The sequence below is a fragment of the Gorilla gorilla genome, chromosome 15 (genome assembly GCF_029281585.2).
Source record: "Gorilla gorilla gorilla isolate KB3781 chromosome 15, NHGRI_mGorGor1-v2.1_pri, whole genome shotgun sequence".
NCBI classification, from domain to species: Eukaryota; Metazoa; Chordata; class Mammalia; order Primates; family Hominidae; genus Gorilla; species Gorilla gorilla.
In genome coordinates this window covers 17,358,198-17,378,204 of record NC_073239.2, presented here as the reverse complement: position 1 = coordinate 17,378,204, position 20,007 = coordinate 17,358,198, and the positions used below count along the sequence as shown (strand labels likewise).

General features: G+C 38.5%; 1 protein-coding gene across 2 annotated transcripts in view; it reads left to right on the top strand.

Annotated features, from left to right (window-relative positions):
- MIA2 (MIA SH3 domain ER export factor 2) overlaps nt 1-20,007 on the top strand; it is a 117,485-nt gene that overhangs the window by 5,438 nt on the left and 92,040 nt on the right. For both annotated transcript variants that reach the window (XM_019010070.4, XM_019010068.4), the window contains exons 3-6: nt 1,237-1,323; nt 7,594-8,824; nt 13,380-13,598; nt 13,703-13,803. In XM_019010070.4, the coding sequence (XP_018865615.4) occupies nt 1,237-1,323; nt 7,594-8,824; nt 13,380-13,598; nt 13,703-13,803 (1,638 nt within the window). The remainder of the gene's footprint in view (nt 1-1,236; nt 1,324-7,593; nt 8,825-13,379; nt 13,599-13,702; nt 13,804-20,007) is intronic.

Sequence of the window (20,007 nt, the reverse complement as noted above, 5' to 3'; positions counted from 1 at the left end):
CTGGGCAGCATAGCAAGAATACACACACACACACACACACACACACACACACACACACACACACACACACAAATTAGTGGGGTGTTGTGGTACATGTTTGTAGTCCTAGCTACTTCAGAGGCTGAGGGAGGCTGAGGCAGGAGGACAGCTTGAGCCTGGAAGTTAGAGGTTACAGTGAGCTATGATTGCACTGCTGCACTCCAGCCTGGGCAACAGAGCAAGACTCTGTCTCTATTAAAAAACAAAAACAGAAACAAAAAAAATCTATATCTTGAATTCATTGGAGGCATCTAATGCAGCCATACAAAAACTGACATCTTAGGTGTCATAAAAGGCAAAGAAAGCATTCTTTTTTATTTACTATACGTGAAAATAATGGTTCCACACAAAAGCAGTGTTTAATGTGTGCATCCAGGGTGAAGTTTTAGGCACATTTAGTTTTGTGCATTTGATGTTTAGTTCATGCAGTTAGCTGTTTAAGGAACCACACTGTGGACCCACAGTCTGTCAGTTTCCAAATAGTTATGGCAACTGGAGAGCTGGACAAATCACAGTTGAGGTATAATGGTGCTGGATTAGAGGACCAAAAGAAATATGTTCTTTAAAACTTTAACAGGGTTAGGAAATGGGCTGAGGGTGGATGGGTAAGCCTTCACCCTTGGGGCGCAATCTGCCTGTGCTTGAACTGGGTTAAGAGGATCTCTGTTATCAAGGCAGCCCCAGAAAAGTAGAATGGAACCAAATCCTCCCTGAAGGACTTGTAGACCTTTACTATCATGATGAATCCATCTGTGGCCCTTCAGAGTTTAAACCGCCTGTCTGATTTTAACATCCTGAAAACATTGAATATATCACTACTCCATCTAGCTTGGCTACCGCCGCCATTGCCTTGCCTTTTGATATCTGAGGTCTACTAGTGTAAATCTGCAGTTGACCTGGACAAGAAAGGTCGTTAAAGAACAGGAAAACGAATAAAATGAGTAAGTGGAACAGGTTTCCTTCTGAAGTTTGAAACAGTGACATTTTACGATTTGGCTCTTTGTTCCTTAAATAAATGCTCTTCTTTTGAATAACAAAAGAACATTATTTCACTCTTTTTTATATGGAAATTGATAGTCGAGTAATGTTTGCGATTCAGAGTAGATGAAAGCCAAGGACTTGGGACAAAATTAGGTTCAATAATTATTATTGCTTTGATCATTCTTCCTCGATAATCTTTGTTCTTCATTTTGACAGAAAGGAAAGGAGTTTGGATATTTTCCCAGAGATGCAGTCCAGATTGAAGAGGTGTTCATATCTGAGGAAATTCAGATGTCAACGAAAGTGAGTAAACTCATTCTCAGTTGTTAATTGAATTTAAAATTTCTTGGTTAAAACGGTTTTCCCAGGTATCAGTGCCTATTGGTTATGTACCTTTTATAGTAAATGCATAAAATAGTTGGCCTGAGAACTTACTCTAGGAATAGCTTGAATATTTGAATAGAATTAAGTAAGACAAATTAGGTGACAGTAAAAGATTTTGCTTTCTGAACAATTAACAGACAGGCAGTAGAGTGTAATTGTTAAGAGCATGGATTCTGGAGATGGACTGAGTTCAAAGTCTGACTCAACCACTTACAAGCTATGTGGCCTGGTATGCCTCAATTTCCTTATCTGTAAAATGGGGGTGCTGAGTATAATATAGTGCTACCTTACATATATTGAAGAATAAATGAGTATATGTAAAGTACATAGAACAGCACTAAGTGCTCAGTAAGTGTTATATATTATTACTAATGCTATTGTCTTACTAAGATAAAAGTTTATTTTCCACCACACTCCTTAGTCTCATATCTGTACATCCTCTTTTGCTGTTGGAGTTTTTCATGAGCATGATAATGTTGGGCTTCAAGGGAATCAGGAGGTGACTTTTCAATTAATAAACTTGGTTAGCTCATTTAGTTCAGATTCTGGGTTAAGCCAATTTACCTTAAATAAGGTCAGCTAGAAGTGAGTCTATCTAGTTAAACAAACTGCCTATTTTCTGGCTCTTTCCCATCACAAACTCTGGGATTAGCTGTCTATTTACTGTATAATAATTGGTCCTGTCAGTTCTATCTCTAAAATATATCTGGAGTATATTGTCTTCTCTTCAATTCCTTTTTTGCCCTAATTCAAGGCACCATCATCTCTTGGCTGGAAAGCAGTGGTACAATCAAACTGTACTACAGCCCAGAATTTCTGGGGCTCAAGCAATCCTCCCGCCTCAGCCTCGCCAATGGCTGGGACTACAGGTGTGCCAACACGAGCAGCTTCATCTATTGAATAGAATACTAAATAGCCTTCTAACTACACTTCTTGCCTATACTTTTGCCCTCTTTCAATCCATTCTCCAAACAGTAATGAATCTTGTAAAAACAAAAAATCTGATTATGTCATTCCTTTGGTTAAAGCCCTTTAGTGGCTTTTCACTGGACCTGGAATAAATCCCAGACTTCTTACCCTGGCTTCGCAGTCCCACATGATCTGCTCCTGCCTCCTTTGCTGACCCTGTCTCTGGTGCCACTCTCCCCTCATTCACCATGATCCTGGCTAATCTGGACTTTTGACTGTTCTTAGAACATGCCAGGCTCTTTCCCAGCCTGGGGACCCAAACAGGCTATTTCTTCTGGTTGGAAGAAATACTTCACTTGGCTAGTTCCTTCTTATCCATTAGGCCTGAGATTAAACATCAGTGCCTCCTAGGAAACTTTTGGAAGCAAAGGATATGTTTTAATATCTGGATTGTGGTGATGGTAACACAAGTGTATACATTTGTTCAAAAGCATACATTCATTATACGCAGTTTATGTATACCAATTATACCTCAATAAAACTGAAATGAAAGGATGCTGAGTTTGAAAATTAAAAATAAAAACCAGTGCCTTGGAGAGGCCTTCCATGATGATTCTAAAGGAATTATTGCTTCTTAATCACAGCTTTCTGTTTATTTCCTTCATAGCACTTATTGCATTTTTTTTTTTTTGAGATGGAGTTTCGCCTCTTATTGCCCAGGCTGGAGTGCAATGGCATGATCTCTGCTCACTGCAACCTCCGCCTCCTGGGTTCAAGTGATTCTCCTGCCTCAGCCTTCCAAGTAGCTGGGATTACAGGCACCCACCACCAAGCCTGGCTATTTTTGTATTTTTAGTAGAGATGGGGTTTCACCATGTTGGTCAGGCTGGTCTCGAACTCCTGACCTCAAGTGATCCACTTGCCTCAGCCTCCCAAAGTGCTGGAATTACAGGTGTGAGCCACCACACCTGTCCTCATTTATTGCAATTTACAATTAGTTTTTTCTGTTGTTTACTGCAGAATCCCAGCACCTAGCACAGTGCCAGGCACAAAGTAGCACACAGATGCCTCAAATTCTTATGTCAAGTTCCCTGGGAAACAGATATTGAGATGACTCTTTGCATCCAAGAAGTTTGCTGGGTAGTACTCTTGGGAATAGCACCTGTGAAGAACAAAAGAAAAAGCGGGACTTGGCTGGGCACTGTGGCTCACACCTGTAATCCCAGCACTTTGGGAGGCTGAGATGGGCGGATCACTTGAGGTCAGGAGTTCAAGACCAGCCTGACCAACATGGTGAAACTCCGTCTCTACTAAAAATACAAAAATTAGCTGGGTGTGGTGGTGCACGCCTGTAATCCCAGCTACTTGGGAGGCTGAGGCAGGAGAATTGCTTGAACCCAGAAGGCGGAGGTTACAGTGACCCAAGATTGCTCCACTGCACTCCAGCCTGGGTGACAGAGTGAAACTTTGTCTCAAAAAAAAAAAAAAAAAAAAAAGAAGACAAAGAAAAAAGAAGCATGACCAGGCAGACAGAGAAGTCAAATTGTGATGTAGTTGCAGTGAAGGTCTCAGTTGATTTCCTAAGGAGCTCTGGAGCTGCGATGGCCCTTTGGAGTTGTCTTTAATAGAGAGAGAGGCAAGACGATTTGGGCCTTTTATCCCCACATTTCTCATTGTATCTGGGGTACTGTAACTTTGGGCTGGGATATGGGAGTATTTACTAGAGACAGTTACTATTCTAAACACTTGACTCATTTAATCCTCATGACACCTTGGTAAAATAGGTACTGTCAATTTCCCTGGAGGATTCGAGGAGGAAAGTTCCCTCTGAAAGTCAGATGAAAAGTCAACTTGCAAAAGGAAGATTAATAAGTGAAAAGGCATACAAATATTTGATCACAATTTTACGTGACACACGAAACTTCAGAATGAAGAACCAGGCTGGGGGTGGTGGCTCATGCCTGTAATCCCAGCAGTTTGGGAGGCCAAGGCAGGTGGATCATCTGAGGTCAGGAGTTTGAGACCAGCCTGACCAATACGGTGAAACCACGTCTTTACTAAGAATACAAAAATTAGCCAGGTGTGGTGGCATGTGCCTGTTTTCCCAGCTACTTGGGAGGCTGAGACAGGAGAATTGCTTGAACCCGGGAGGCAGAGGTTGCAGTGAGTGGAGATCATGCCACTGCACTCCAGACTGAGCGACAGAGCGAGACTCCATCTCAAAAAACAAACAGAAAAAAGAATGAAGACCCGAAGATACAGAGGAAATTGTCCATTTTTATGCTTAGCTTCAATAAAGTATGGATAGCCCTGTAGAGATATGACTGAACAAAAAGGGTATGATCTAATGCAGTAGACTGAGTGGGGGAACCCAGAAAAGCCTGTCTGTCTGGATTCTCCTTGACTTTGCTGAGCATGCATTGCATCTTTCTGGCTATAGGGCAGGGCCTTCCCTGGAATGGGGGTCTTATGCCCTACAATCAAATAAGGTAGGTCAGATAATTTATAAATAGCTTTGCATAGAAAAGAGGAGGAAAAATTAGAGTAATAATTTTAGGTTATATGGCTGGCTTTGGAGAAAAGGGGTTCTGGTTTCTATGACCTGCCTTGGGAAAGAGGGATTCTACTTTCTATGACTAGCCTCAGGGGAAAATGAGACTGAGAGGTGGAGAATAGGAGAAGGTCAGAAAATAATTTTGCTTCTGATGCCTTCATTTCAGGGGTATTTCTGAGCCCCAACATCCCCATCTTACAGATGAAGGAGATTGAGGCATAGAAAGATCATAAAATTCACCCAAGGTCACAGAGGTAGTAGATGGCAGGGTTGGGCATTGAAGCCAAAGGGTTTGACTCCAGAGTCTGTTCTTAATCATGTACTAGACTGCAGTGCCAAGTATATATTGTAAAATTGCAATTCTGAAGCTTATTCTTTAAAAAATCTAAACTTTATTCTCATTTCATAATGGTAATATCCAAAGGCAGCACACATCGCTATTTCTAACATTCGTATTAAAAAAAAAGTCTTCATCATGTTTCCTCTTAATGATTTGGTGGTTCTGTGAGATGAGCAAGTAGATCCTCACTTCCATTGGCTGTATGCAATATCTCAATAAATGAAGTCAAATTGTTTCAGTGCAACTTTTTTTTTTTTTTTAAACAGGTCTCACTCTGTCACCCAGGCTGGAGTGCAGTGGCGCAATGATAGCCCACTGGAGCCTCAACCTCCCAGGCTCAAGTGATCTTCCCACCTCAGCCTCCAGAGTAGCTGGGACTACAGTGCATGCCACTATGCCTGGCTAATTTTTGTATTTTTTTGTAGAGACAGGGGTTCTCCATGTTGCCCAGGCTGGGTATAAACTCCTGGGCTCAAGCAGTCTGCCCACTTCAGCCTCCCCAAGCACTGGGATTACAGGCATGGGCCACCGCACCTAGCTAATTTTTTTTTTTAAAGACAGGATCTTGCCCTGTTGCTTAGGCTGGAATGAAGTGGTGCAATCATGGCTCACTGCAGCTTGACCTCCTGGGCTCAAGCGCTCCTCCTGCCTTGGCCTCCCAAAGTGCTGGGATTACAGGCATAAGCCACTGTGTCCAGCCTTTTGGTGCAACTTTTAACAAGGTTTTCATGCTTTAGAGCAGAGGTGTCCAATCTTTCGGTTTCCCTGGGCCACCCTAGAAGAAGAAGAATTGTCTTGTGCCACACATAAAATACCCTAATATAGCTGATGAGCTAAAAAGAAATATTGCAAAAAAAAATCCCATAGTATTTTTTAAAAGTTTATGAATTTTTGTTGGGCCACATTCAAAGCCATCCTGGGCTGCATGCAGCCTGTAAGCTGCAGGTTGGACAAGCTTGCTTTAGAGTCTCTGGTCTGTCTGAGCTATAACCAGATGCTGTGAAATTCCCCTCTTAGTCAATGTTGTGCTGCTATAACAGAATACCAGAGACTGGATACCTTACAAAGAAAATAAATTTATTTCTCACAGTTCTGAAGGCTGAGAAGTCTTCTTGATGCAACATCTCATACTGGAAGGCAAGATGGGGAGAAAGGGAGAGAGAGAGAGCAAGACAGGCGCTGAACTGGTGGTCCTTTTATAAGGGAACCCACTCCTGTGATAACAAGCCCGCTCATGCAGTAATGGCATTAATCCCACCCATTCTGCCCTTATGGACTGATCACCTCTCACCAGGCCTCACCTGTCAACAATATTGCATTTGGGATTAAGTTTCCAATATATGGTTTTTGGGGACACAGTCAAACCATAGAACCCTACCTCAAATCAAGGCAAACACACATGTGTTCAGTCAGTGTGTTCTTAGGAGGTACAAGATTTTGTGGATATGCATGCCTTTTCATCAGATTTTGTTTGCAGAATACACTGAAAGCATTGATTGCCTCTGCTTCTCAAAAATTTCAATTATTTTTAAAAATTTTTATTTATTTATTTATTTATTTATTTATTTATTTATTTATTTATTTATTTTGAGACAGAGTCTCACTCTGTCACCCAAGCTGAAATACATTGGTGCGATCTTGGCTCACTGCAACCTCTGCCTCCTGGGTTCAAGCAATTCTCCTGCCTCAGCCTCCTGAGTAGCTGGGACTACAGGCGCCCACCACCATGCCTGGCTAATTTTTGTATTTTTTAGTAGAGATGGGTTTCGCCATGTTGGCCAGGCTGGTCTCGAACTCCTAAGCTCAGGCAATCCACCCGCCTGAGCCTCCCTAAGTGCTGGGATTACAGGCGTGAGCCACCATACCTGGCCCCAAAATTTCAACTATTTAATAACAAATAAATCATAATGGGCCTAGGGTGGTGGCTCACATCTGTAATCCCAGTGCTTTGGGAAGCTGAGGCAGGATGATTGCTTGAGGCCAGAAGTTCAAGTTCAGCCTGGGCAACATAGCGAGACTCTATCTTCACAATTTTTAAAAATTAGCTGGGTATAGTAACAGCTACTTGGGAGGCTGAGGAGGGAGGATTGTTTGAATCCTGGAGTTCAAGCAAGCTGTGAGCTCTGCTCCAGCCTGGGCAGCAGAGCAAGACCCTGTCTCTAAAAACAAACAAAGAAACAAAAAACCATAATGTAAAAGGTTTTTCATTTAGGTTTACATAATTAGCCTTGAAGTCAGCTGTGATACAAGTGTTTGAGTTTTTGCTCTGCTGTTGAGCTAGTCATGTGTCTTGGGAATATCACGATCATCCATTTTAAATGACTCAGGGAGAAACAAGGAGCTCTAGTACATTCATGTTAATCATATATATATATTTTCCTTTTAGGAATCTGACTTTGTTTGTCTTCTTGGAGTAAGTTACACATTTGACAATGAAGATAGTGAATTAAATGGTGATTATGGTGAAAATATATATCCTTATGAAGAAGATAAAGATGAAAAATCTAGTATATATGAAAGTGATTTTCAGATAGAACCTGGATTTTATGCAACTTATGAAAGTACTTTGTTTGAAGACCAAGTTCCAGCATTAGAGGCTCCTGAAGATATCGGAAGTACCAGTGAATCAAAAGACTGGGAAGAAGTAGTTGTTGAAAGTACGGAACAGGATCGTATTCCAGAAGTGCATGTCCCACCATCTTCAGCTGTGTCTGGAGTCAAAGAATGGTTTGGATTGGGAGGAGAACAAGCTGAAGAGAAGGCTTTTGAATCAGCTATTGAACCTGTACAAGAAAGCTCATTTCGGAGTAGAAAAATAGCAGTGGAAGATGAGAATGACCTAGAGGAATTAAATAATGGTGAGCCTCAAACAGAACATCAGCAAGAATCTGAATCAGAAATTGATTCAGTGCCAAAGACACAGTCTGAACTAGCATCTGAGTCAGAGCACATTCCCAAACCTCAATCCACTGGTTGGTTTGGTGGTGGATTTACAAGTTATTTAGGTTTTGGAGATGAGGATACAGGGCTTGAATTAATAGCTGAAGAAAGCAATCCACTACCACAAGATTTTCCCAATTCCATATCATCTGATAAAGAAGCCACAGTTCCATGTACAGGAATATTAACAGAAAAAAAAGACACAATCACTAATGATAGCTTGAGTCTCAAGCCAAGTTGGTTTGATTTTGGTTTTGCTATACTAGGCTTTGCATATGCCAAGGAAGATAAAATTATGTTAGATGACAGGAAAAATGAAGAAGATGGTGGGGCAGATGAACATGAACATCCTCTAACAAGTGAATTAGACCCTGAAAAAGAACAAGAAATAGAAATGATAAAAATTATAGAAACGGAAGATCAAATAGACAAGAAACCAGTCTCAGAAAAAACAGATGAATCTGATACTATACCATATTTGAAAAAGTTCTTGTATAATTTTGACAACCCTTGGAACTTCCAGAACACTCCAAAGGAAACAGAATTGCCATTTCCCAAACAGATACTGGATCAAAATAATGTAATTGAAAATGAAGAAACTGAAGAATTTTCCATTGATAATTATCCCACAGATAATACAAAAGTTATGATATTCAAAAGTTCATACAGTCTGTCAGGTTGGTATGAAAATATTTACATTAGAATTTATTTTATTTTTAAACATAATTTATTTTTGTAAGTGCAAATCAGATGAAAAAGTCCAGGAATCCACGTTTTTCAAAATACTTAGCTCTTTCATCAATTTCCAGTTTACTCTGGAATTTAGATCTTAATATTATAAAATAAAATCTCAACAGAAAAACAATGATTGGAGATCTAAAGATGTTCCAAGAAAATCTTAAAGTATTTTACAATAAATTTTAATTTTTATCAGAATATTGTATGTAAATAGTTTAAAATTTGAAATAGTGCTAAGGCATTTTTTTTTTGACAAAAGCAATTTCTGTTCTCTCCATCTACCTCCACTCCCACTGCTTTCCCAGAGACAGTAATTTTCTTTTTTTTGTTTTTAAAGCAGTATCTTTTTAGTATTTAAGAGTTTTCTAAATAGAATCTTTATACTGTCCTGCTTTGATTATCCTGTTTTAGATAATGTCTATTGATTTCCTATTCTGGTAGGTGTGGATTTTCTCATTCACATTCGCTTTTTAGCCCAATAACACCTTCCCAATACAACTATATTTGAACGATTTTCTTAGAAACCTAAGCTAAGGGAAACTTTTTTTTTTTTTTTTCCAGACAGGGTCTCACTTTATCGTCTAAGCTGGAGTGCAGTGGCATGATCTCAGGTCACCGCAGCCTCGATCTCCTGGGCTTATGCAATTCTCTCACCTTAGCCTCCCAAGTAGCTGGGACTATGGCCACGTGCCAACACAGCCGCTAATTTTTGTATTTTTTGTAGAGACGGGGTTTCACTATGTTGCCCGTGGTGGTCTGGAACTCCTGAGCTCAAGCGATCTGCCCCACTCAGCCGCCCAAACTGCTAGGATTACAGGTGTGAGCCATCGTGCCTGGCCAGCTAAAGGAAAGTTTAATTAAATAGTTTTGATTATTAAATTAGATCTTATTCTAGGTCTGCAGTTTTGTTTTTCCTAAGAAGAACTATGATAACAAGAGTTTTCTTTTGTTTTTGTTTTGAGACAAGGTTTCACTCTGTCACCTACGCTGGAGTGCAGTGGTGCGATCACAGTTCACTGCAGCCTCAATCTCCAGGGCTCAACCTATCCCTCGACCTCAGCCTCCTAAGTAGCTGGGACTACAAGTGTGCACCATTACACCCAGCTAATTTATTTTTATATGTTGTGGAGATGGGGTCTCCTTATGTTGTCCAGGCTGGTCCCAACTCCTAGGCTCAAGGGATCCTCCCACTTCAGCCTCTCAAAGTGCTGGGAATACAGGCATGAGCTACCGTGCCCAGCTGATAACAAGGGTTTTCTTTAAGTTTCAAGGTAATAAGAAAACTCAAGCAAAAAAAAAAAAGGGAAAAAGTTTTCAACTTTCTCCCTCAAGTCCCTGAATTCTGAGAGTTCAAAAGTGGGCAACAGAATATAAGATAATACTTTGAGATCTAGATGTCCAGGTATCTAGCAACTTCTATGATTAAAAACATGTGGATGGTATTTTAAGTAGAAAACTTTATGACTTTCTGACATCTCCATCCTTATGACTCTATGATGGACAGAATATAAATGCAGCAAATATTGACCAATAATACAAAAACAAACCCTAGAATGACAGAAAACCTTTCACAGGAAGAGGGCAACAAACTCAGAAGGAAACACATTTCCATTAGGTGATTTTTTTGAATTTCCAGAACTATACGTAATACTTTAACATTCCCTAAAATGTGAGCTCTCTACTCAACATCCTCAACCAACATATAGATATTTAGATTCTAACCCTTTTCCAAATGAGAAAGGTGTAGGCGTGATGCTTTTTATGACTAAAAAGCTTAGAGACCTTTTTAGGTTGTTAAAGGCTAATTAAAAGGTAAATTCTCTTGTTCTAAACTTGTTAGATCCTAAAGGAATATTTATGAAAAGGCAGATCACAGTAATTAGAAGGAAGACAGACTACAACCAAACAATATTAGATCCAGAAATCCAGATGATTCCAAAGATTGATATATAAAAATATTTTAGAGCACAATCATAGAAACTCAAGGAATACAAAAGGATTTCACAAAAAAATCACTTTCGTACATTTTATTTAGCTGGGAGTGTTGGTGTGATCCTATAGTCCCAGCTACTTGGGAGGCTGAAATCGCTTGAGCCTAGGAGTTCTAGGCCGGCCTGGGCAACACAGTGATACTTTTTCTCTAAAGAAAATATTGGCGGGGTGTGGTGGCTCATGCCTGTAATCCCAGCACGTTGAGAGGCCGAGGCAGGCAGATTACTTGAAGTCAGGAGTTTGAGACCAGCCTAGCCAACATGATGAAACCCTGTCTCTACTAAAAATACAAAAATTAGCTGGGCGTGGTGGTGTGCCCCTGTAATCCCAGCTACTTGGGAGGCTGAGGCATGAGAATCACTGGAACCCGGGAGGCGGAGGTTGCAGCGAGCTGAAATTGCGCCACTGCACTCCAGCCTGGGCAAAAGAGTGAGACTCAGTCTCAAAAAAAAAATGCATATATATATATATATATATATATATATATTTAAAATTTATCATTTTATATAGAGATACTGGAAGAATTTCTAAAATTGGTAAATAGTTAAATGACAATAGGATGTTCCTGCAATTTTAACTAGTTTTGAGGAACTTTTATGAAAATATTCAGAAATTCTTTTAAATTTCAGAAAAAAAGACGTCATTTATTAACAAAGTGGGTTATTCCAAAACACTACAATATTAAATAAAAATTGAATGAAAAGCAACACGAGATCATGCAAAAATTCGTTTTTAAAAAAGCATCCTAAAAGAGAGATTTCTATAAAGCCACAGGCCCTATATTCTGGATATTAGAGAAAGAGTTAAACAGCCAATCTTTTCAGATTCCAACAACTCTTTCAGGGAATAACAAATGAAAACTTGCTGTAATTATAGTGCATAAGCAAGATGAATCACTGATCTTGAATCTATGTGAAAGGCTCAGACTTGAGATAACCACATTTATAGAAAACTAACATATTGATTTAGGAATTTACAAAATGGGTAAACTAGGGAACGGTTATTTATATTACAATGTGCATAACGATTTTACAAAAGGATTCCAATTGTGCATACTTAAATAATGAGTCTCCCCAGTACAGTTAAATATTAAAAATTATTATTTTATTTGACTTAAAATTCTGCTAATAAGCAATGATAAAAGCATATCTGTATTTAATATAAATCTTAAAGCTTAGGTTTAAATGTGTAAATAATGTCTAAAAATATAATTAAATATGAAAATAGTATAGGGAATATTCATTTTTCTCATATATTTATTTCAAATGCAGTTTAAAACAGTATTTTAAAATAATCGATATAGCTACATATAAATTTGAGTATAATTATTGAATAATCCTTTTTTTCTTATAGCATAAAACATTATTGTAGATCACTACTTGAGTCCTGTATGTACAATAATCCCTTTGAATTCAGACTCCTGATTTGTATGCTCTTGTTAAGTATTATCCACAGGTGCTATTACTAAATTACTGGTATGTGTTTGCTCAATTGGGACTTTCATCTTTTAAACAATGATAAATAAATGAAAGTGTCAAAGTGCTATGTTAAGACTCATAAGCTCAAAGAGCAAAATCAAACATTGAACAATTCACTTACTACTCTTTATTATTGTTTTTCAGGACCACACTGATACTTTTTTTTAGATATTACACCTTCTGTTTGACGAATGCATACATAGCAGGAATGAAATCTGAAGGGAATCAATGTGTTGCCTTATTTTTAGTCATATATACTATATATGTACATATATAGTACAACAGAATTGTTGACAGTTATGTTAGTTTTAGGGTTTTTTAAAAGTAATTTTTAGGACAAAAAGGCACATAGAGAATAGAATTATATATAGCTTTTGTAATTCTTCCTTGGCTGAGGAATAAAGAAAAGGCTATGTAGTAGGCTGAATAAAAGCCCCCTAAAAGATATCTATATCTTAACCCCCAGACCCTGAGAATATGTTACTTTACATGGTGGAAAGGACCTTGCAGATGTGATTAGGGATCTTGAAATGGAGAGATTATCCTTGTGTGTCTAATATAATTACAAGGCTACTTATAAGAGGAAGTCAGGGGTATCAGAGTAAGACAGACAGAGATTAGAAGATGCTACACTGCTGGCTTTGAAAATGGAGGATGGGGCCATGAGTTAAGGAATGCAGGAGGCCTCCAGAAAGCAGAAAAAGCAAGGAAATAGATTCTGCCCTAGAGCTTCCTGAAGGAATGCAGCCTTGACAACTTTAACACCTTGGTTTTAGAATTTCTGACTTCCAGAACTCTAAGAGGATACATTTGCATTGTTTAAGCCACCAAGTTTTGGTAATTTATCTTACTAGCAATAGGAACTAATACAGGATACAATTTATGTTTTAGTGTGCCCTTTCTTTAACGAAGTATCATAATGACCTACAAAAGTTCACAAAAATGACCTGCCTAGAAAACAAAAGGGGAGCCCTCAACAAAGCAAGTATTTTGGAAAAACACATTTCTTTTTATTTATTTGTAGATATGGTCTCTAACATAGAGTTACCTACGAGAATTCATGAAGAAGTATATTCTGAACCCTCATCTTCTAAAGATAGTGATGAAAATTCGAAACCATCGGTAGACACCGAAGGGCCTGCTCTGGTGGAGATAGACAGATCTGTGGAAAATACCCTGCTAAATAGTCAGATGGTTTCAACTGATAACTCTTTGTCTTCTCAAAATTATATTTCTCAGAAAGGTAAGAAACAGGTTATTTATTCTCTAATGCATCAATTAAGGAAGAAATTAGAATCAGAAGTTATATAATATCATGCTAACATATTTTTATTTATAAATCAACAGAAGATGCTTCTGAGTTTCAGATTCTGAAATACTTATTCCAAATTGATGTTTATGATTTCATGAATTCTGCATTTTCACCACTTGTAATTCTTACAGAAAGGGTAAGTTTGCCTTTTAAACCTTATGCAATAATTTTACCTATTTTGCTAAATATAAGAGTAGCTACAAAATATGTTTGAATGAATCCTCCCTGTTTAATGTTTATATAATGTTTCTCTTTCCATGACATCTTACCTGTAAGATTTCTCTTTATATGAATGTTTTGTCAAATGGATATTGATTTTTAAAAACATTTCCCTAAGTTTTGTTGATGTTGATCTTGAGCGGTGTTTGCTTTTTACTCCACCCTCCCCATTTTTCAAATTAGGGAAAGTTAGGTACTAAATAAGTTAACTCAGGAATAATAGGAACTAGAGCTGGGTGTGGTGGCGTGTGCCTGGAGTTCCCACTACTTAGGAGGCTGAGGCAGGAGGATCCTTTTACTGAATGTAACAAGGAGAATAAAAGGGAAGAGTGAGCCCAAGGGTTTGAGACCAGTCTGGGCAAAATAGCTAGACCTTATCTCTTAAAAAAGAAAAAAAAAAAAACCTAAACTAAAAAAAACTGAAAATGAAAAGCAACTTGTTTGTATTCAGTTGAGAGTTGTAACCTCAAAATGGTATAATGTTGGAGTACAAAAGCAACTAATATATCAAAATTTAACCAAGCTGTAACTGAAATTCCAAATTCTATTTTCACTTGTAAATTTTACTATTAAATGAGATATTGCAAAAGGACTAGCTGTAGTACTTGGCATATAAGAGATCTTTTACAAATGTTCCTTTTCTCATCTACTGCTATGATAGAAATAATTGAGGAAGCACTTTTTAAATTTATATTCTAAGCTGAAATTTAATAGTGGTTGTCTTCAAGGAGCTCACTCTAGTTGGAGGACACAGATAAAAAAGTAATAATTTTAATATAGTGCTATAATAGTCACAGGGTGCTACTGATATGCAGGAGTAGCTGCCTAGTAGATTGATTGGGAGTGTTAGGTAGAGAGGGTGGGGAGAAGGAGCCTGGGAGAGTGTCCCAGAAAAGATCATATTTGAGCTGATTTTGAAGGAAGAGTAGGAGTTAGCCAGACAAAGAAAGGATAGGTATTCTAGGTTGAGAAGAGCACTTTTAAAGTAGTGAAGTGGGAGAGAATATGGCACTTTTGGAGCACAATAAGCAATTGAGTTTGATTGAACATAGGCTGAAGTTGAAGAAGTACAGAGGGGTCAAATAATAGGGAGTTCAAGTCTATCTTGTAGATGATGGGGCACTATTGAATTTTAAGCAGGGAGTAAAATGAAAAAGTTTGATTTATAAAGTCTATCAATGCTGTCAAATAAAGATTAAAGGGGTAAAGACCAGAGGCAGGGAGTCCAGTCAAGAAGCTGTTGCATTAGTTCTGAAAATGAGGAAATAGCGAAAATCCAAATCAGGGTATACTAACTCAAATGAAATGAGTGAAGTGTGGGTAGAGGTGAGAACTGTAGCCAACTAGAGATTGTATGCGCTGTCTAAAGGATAAAGGTACTACTTGCCTTCAGCCTAGTTTCCCAGATACTCTGATTTTCAAGAAAAGCTGGAAATCTGGATTTTTGTGTGTGAAATCTCGCAATTTTTAATACTGGCAAATATTCAGAGTAAAATAAAACACCATGCAGTTCAGAAAAAATATTCTGTGAGTGGGATTTGGCCCACTAACCACATTTTTTAGCCTCTGGTCTAACATCCGATGGTGGCAGTCGAAATGATTGGAAGGACAAATTGGATAGATCTTTTGTAGACAGAATCGTTGGATTTAATGACTGACTGAATGCAGCATGGAGAATTATAAGGAAAAGTGAGGATACCAGGTTTCCAGCTCGGGGACCTGATAACTTATGAGGTTTCTAGCTTGGGGGACCTGTTAGATGGTGGTGCCATTGAGTCTTTGTGAAAACTGGGCTTAATAGCATACATCATTTTGCTTTCAGAGGCCTCTTCCTCACTTAATTTTTTTTGCTTGATTCAAGAGAGTTGACATTACATGATAAATAAGCTCAGAGAAATCATTAATTTATTCTGCATGATTTGGTGTTGAAGACGTTGATTATAAAACGTTCATTAGGCTGGGCATGGTGGCTCAGGCCTACAGGCCTGAGTGTAATCCCAGCACTTTGGGAGGCCAAAGTGGGCCGATCAGTTGAGGTCAAGAGTTCAAGGCCAACCTGGCCAACATGGTGAAACCTTGTCTCTACAAAAAATACAACAATTAGCTGGGCGTGGTGGTGCGCATCTATAATCCCAGCTACTTGAGAGGCTGAGACACAAGAATTGCTTGAACCTGGGAAGCGGAGGTTGCAGTGAGCCAAGATCATGCCTCTGCACTCCAGCCTGGGCCATAGAGTAAGACTCTGTCTCAAACAAACAAACAAAACAAAAACAGAAAAAGTTAGAAATCTGTCCCAGGTTAGGAGAAAAGAAAAACTAACAATAATGATAATTACAAAATAGTCCATAATAAAACTTTCAACTCCCCATGGAATTAATTCTACTTTTTGGTATGTCTTGCTGACCTCTTAACCCCCTCCTCCACAAATTATATGAATGAAGTTAAATAATTGAACAGATAATTTGCTGATCAACATATGATACTCACTTCTATATAAAGTGCTTATTTAATCAAGTCTATACTAAATATGCTTATTTTTGTGGACTCAGTAAACATAGTCAAATACATTTTACTTGGACAATTTTGGTTGAAATTATTTAGACATGAAAATATTGAATTTAAATTTATGTTAATTATCTTGTGATCTTGGAAAGTCACTTATTGTTTGGGAAGGAGTTCCAGTTTGAAAATTCCAATATCAGAAGCCGAGATGAGATCACAGGCTGCTGGTCAAAACTGGCTTTGTATTGTCTAAGAAAATTATGAATCAGTTGTCAACATTTAAAAGGTGAGCTCATATTAAAATCTGAATTTCTGGGTTCTCTTGAAAAAGTAGAAGACTGTGATACATAGTTGCCAATTTTTCTGGAGCAAAAAGAAACTCAAGTTGGTTAGTGCTTGCTTACATAGACACGGACTCTTCATTTTCCTACATTTATGTCAACTGCTTGGTCTCTACAGGGCTTTAAGTTCATAATCTTCAGACTAAATATGCTGAGAGTTCCTGCTAGATCTAGGATTCTAACAATCTGAATGTATCTATTAAGCACCCATAGTATAAATTTGAATAGCTGTAGTAAATGGAAAATTTGAGCAATTTTCCAGTTACATTTAGGTGAAAGGTTTCCTTTTCTTCTTGTCTAAATATTTTAGGTAATTCTTCCAATTCATTCTAGTTTCAGGTAGATTTTGTGCAGAACATACTTGCTTTGTAATGTTCAAGTACTAGGGATCAACACTACATTTTTCTTTTGAAAATTAAAATGATATTTCTTAAATGATTCCATCACATCAAAAGCAATGGAAAATTAAAGGAGGCAGCTTTTTAAAAAATATATAACAAAGAAGTTATGAGAAAGCAAAAGGTTTTGGAAAAAAATGATTTTTAATTTTTAAGATTCCAAAAATGTGAAGAAATTGGAATCAGCACTACTGAAAACTGAATAAGTGTTTTGCAAGTTCAAATATAGAAACTATCTAAAAAAGAAAAATAAACATAAATAGAAATTATGAGTAAAAAAAGAAAATATAGAACAAGCCAAGAGACTTATGCCAAGAATAGAATTTCCAGAAGGAGAGAAGGTAAATGAAGAGAAGGAAGCAACAATTCAAGAAATTTTAGAAAGAAAACTTATCTGAGCTTTAACGGTAATCAAGTTGGTTTTGAGTGAGATTCTTAATCCTGAGTTCTAGTTTGATTGCACTGTGGTCTGAGAGACTGTTATGATTTCCATTCTTTTGCATTTGCTGAGGTGTTTTTCACTTCTAATTATGTGGTCAATTTTAGAATAAGTGCTATGTGGCACTGAGAAAAATATTCTGTTGATTTGGGTTAGAGAGTTCTGTAGATGTCTATTAGGTCGGCTTGGTCCAGAGCTGAGTTGAAGTCCTGAATATCCTTGTTAATTTTCTGTCTCGTTGATCTGTCATAATATTGACAGTGGGACATCAAAGTCTCCCAGTATTATTGTGTGGGAGTCTAAGTCTCGTTGTAGGTCTCTAAGAACTTGCCTTATGAATCTGAGTGCTCCTGTATTAGGTGCATATATATTTAGGATAGTTAGCTCTTCATGTTGCATTTATCCCTTTACCATTATGTAATGCCCTTCTCTTTTTTTTGATCTTTGTTGGTTTCAAGTCTGTTTTATCAGAGACTAGGATTGCAACTCCTGCTTTTTTTTGCTTTCCATTTGCTTGGTAACTCTTCCTCCATCCCTTTGTTTTGAGCCTATGTGTGTCTTTGCACGTGAGATGGGTCTCCTGAATAAAGCACACTGATGGGTCTTGACTCTTTATCCAATTTGCCAGTCTCTGTCTTTTAATTGGGGCATTTAGCCCATTTACATTTAAGGTTAATATTGTTATGTGTGAATTTGATCCTGTTGTCATGATGCTAGCTGGTTATTTTGCATATTAGTTGATGCAGTTTCTTCATAGTGTCATTAGTCTTTATATTTTGGTGTGTTTTTGCAGTGGCTGGTACCGGTTTTTCCTTTCCATATTTAGTGCTTCTTTCGGGAGCCCTTGTAAGGCAGGCCTGTTGGTGACAAAATCCCTCAGCATTTGCTTGTCTGTAAAGGACTTTATTTCTCCTTCACTTTTGAAGCTTAGTTTGGCTGGATATGAAATTCTGGGTTGAAAATTGTTTTCTTTAAGAATGTTGAATATTGGCCCCCACTCTCTTCTGGCTTGTAGGATTTCTGCAGAGAGATCTGCTGTTAGTCTGATGGGCTTCCCTTTGTAGGTAACCTGACCTTTCCCTCTGGCTGTCCTTAACATTTTTTCCTTCATTTCAACCTTGGTGAATCTAATGATTATGTGTCTTGGGGTTGCTCTTCTTGAGGAATATGCTAGTGGTGTTCTCTGTATTTCTTGAATTTAAATGTTGGCCTGCCTTGCTAGGTTGGGGAAGTTCTCCTGGATAATATGTGGAAGTGTGTTTTCCAACTTGGTTCCATTCTCTCCATTACTTTCAGGTACACCAACCAATCATAGATTTGGTCTTTTCAAATAGTCCCATATTTCTTGGAGGTGTTGTTTGTTCCTTTTCATACTTTTTTCTCTAATCTTGTCTTCACGCCTTATTTTAGTAAGTTAATCTTCAGTCTCTGATATCCTTTCTTCCTCTTGATTGATTTAGCTATTGATATTTGTGTATGCTTCACGAAGTTCTTATGCTGTGTTTTTCAGCTCCATCAGGTCATTTGTTCCTCTCTAAAATAGTTATTCTAGTTAGCAGTTCCTGTAACCTTTTATCAAGGTTCTTGGCTTCCTTGCACTGGGTTAGAACATGCTCCTTTAGCTCAGAGGAGTTTGTTATTACCCACCTTCTGAAGCCTACTTCTGTCAATTCATCAATCTCATTCTCTGTTCAGTTTTGTGCCCTTGCTGGAGAGGACTTGCAATCATTTGGAGGAGAAGAGGCATTCTGGTTTTTGGAATTTTCAGCGTTTTTGTGCTGGTTTTTCCTTATCTTCATAGATTTATCTACTTCTGATCTTTGAGGCTGGTGACCTTTGGATGGGGTTTTTGTGTGGGGGTCCTTTATGTTGATGTTGATGTTGCTTTGTTTGTTAGTTTTCCTTCTAACAGTCAGGCCCCTCTTCTGCAGGTCTGCTGCAGTTTGCTGGAGGTCCACTCCAGACCCTGTTCGTCTGGATATCACCAGTGGAGGCTGCACAACAGCAAAGACTGCTGTCTGCTCCTTCCTTTGGACACTTCATCAAGGGGCACCGGCCTGATGCCTGCCGGAGCTCTCCTGTATGAGGTGTCTGTCGACCCCTGTTGGGAGGTCTCTCCCAGTCAGGAGGCGCGGGGGTCAGGAACTTACTTGAGGAAGCAGTCTGCCCCTTAGCAGAGCTGGTGCGCTGTGCTGATAGAATCCCTCTTGTTAGGATCAGTTGCTCTCTTTAGAGCCGGCAGGCAGGAACGATTAAATCCACAGAAGCTCTGCCCACAGCCGCCCCTTCCCCCAGGTGCTCTGTCCCAGGGAAATGGGGGTTTTGTCTGTAAGCCCCTAACTGGGGCTCTTACCTTTCCTTCAGAGATGCCCTGACCAGTGAGGAGGAATCTAGAGAAGCAGTTCCACCCAGTCCAGACCGCCCAGCCAAGGAGGCAGATT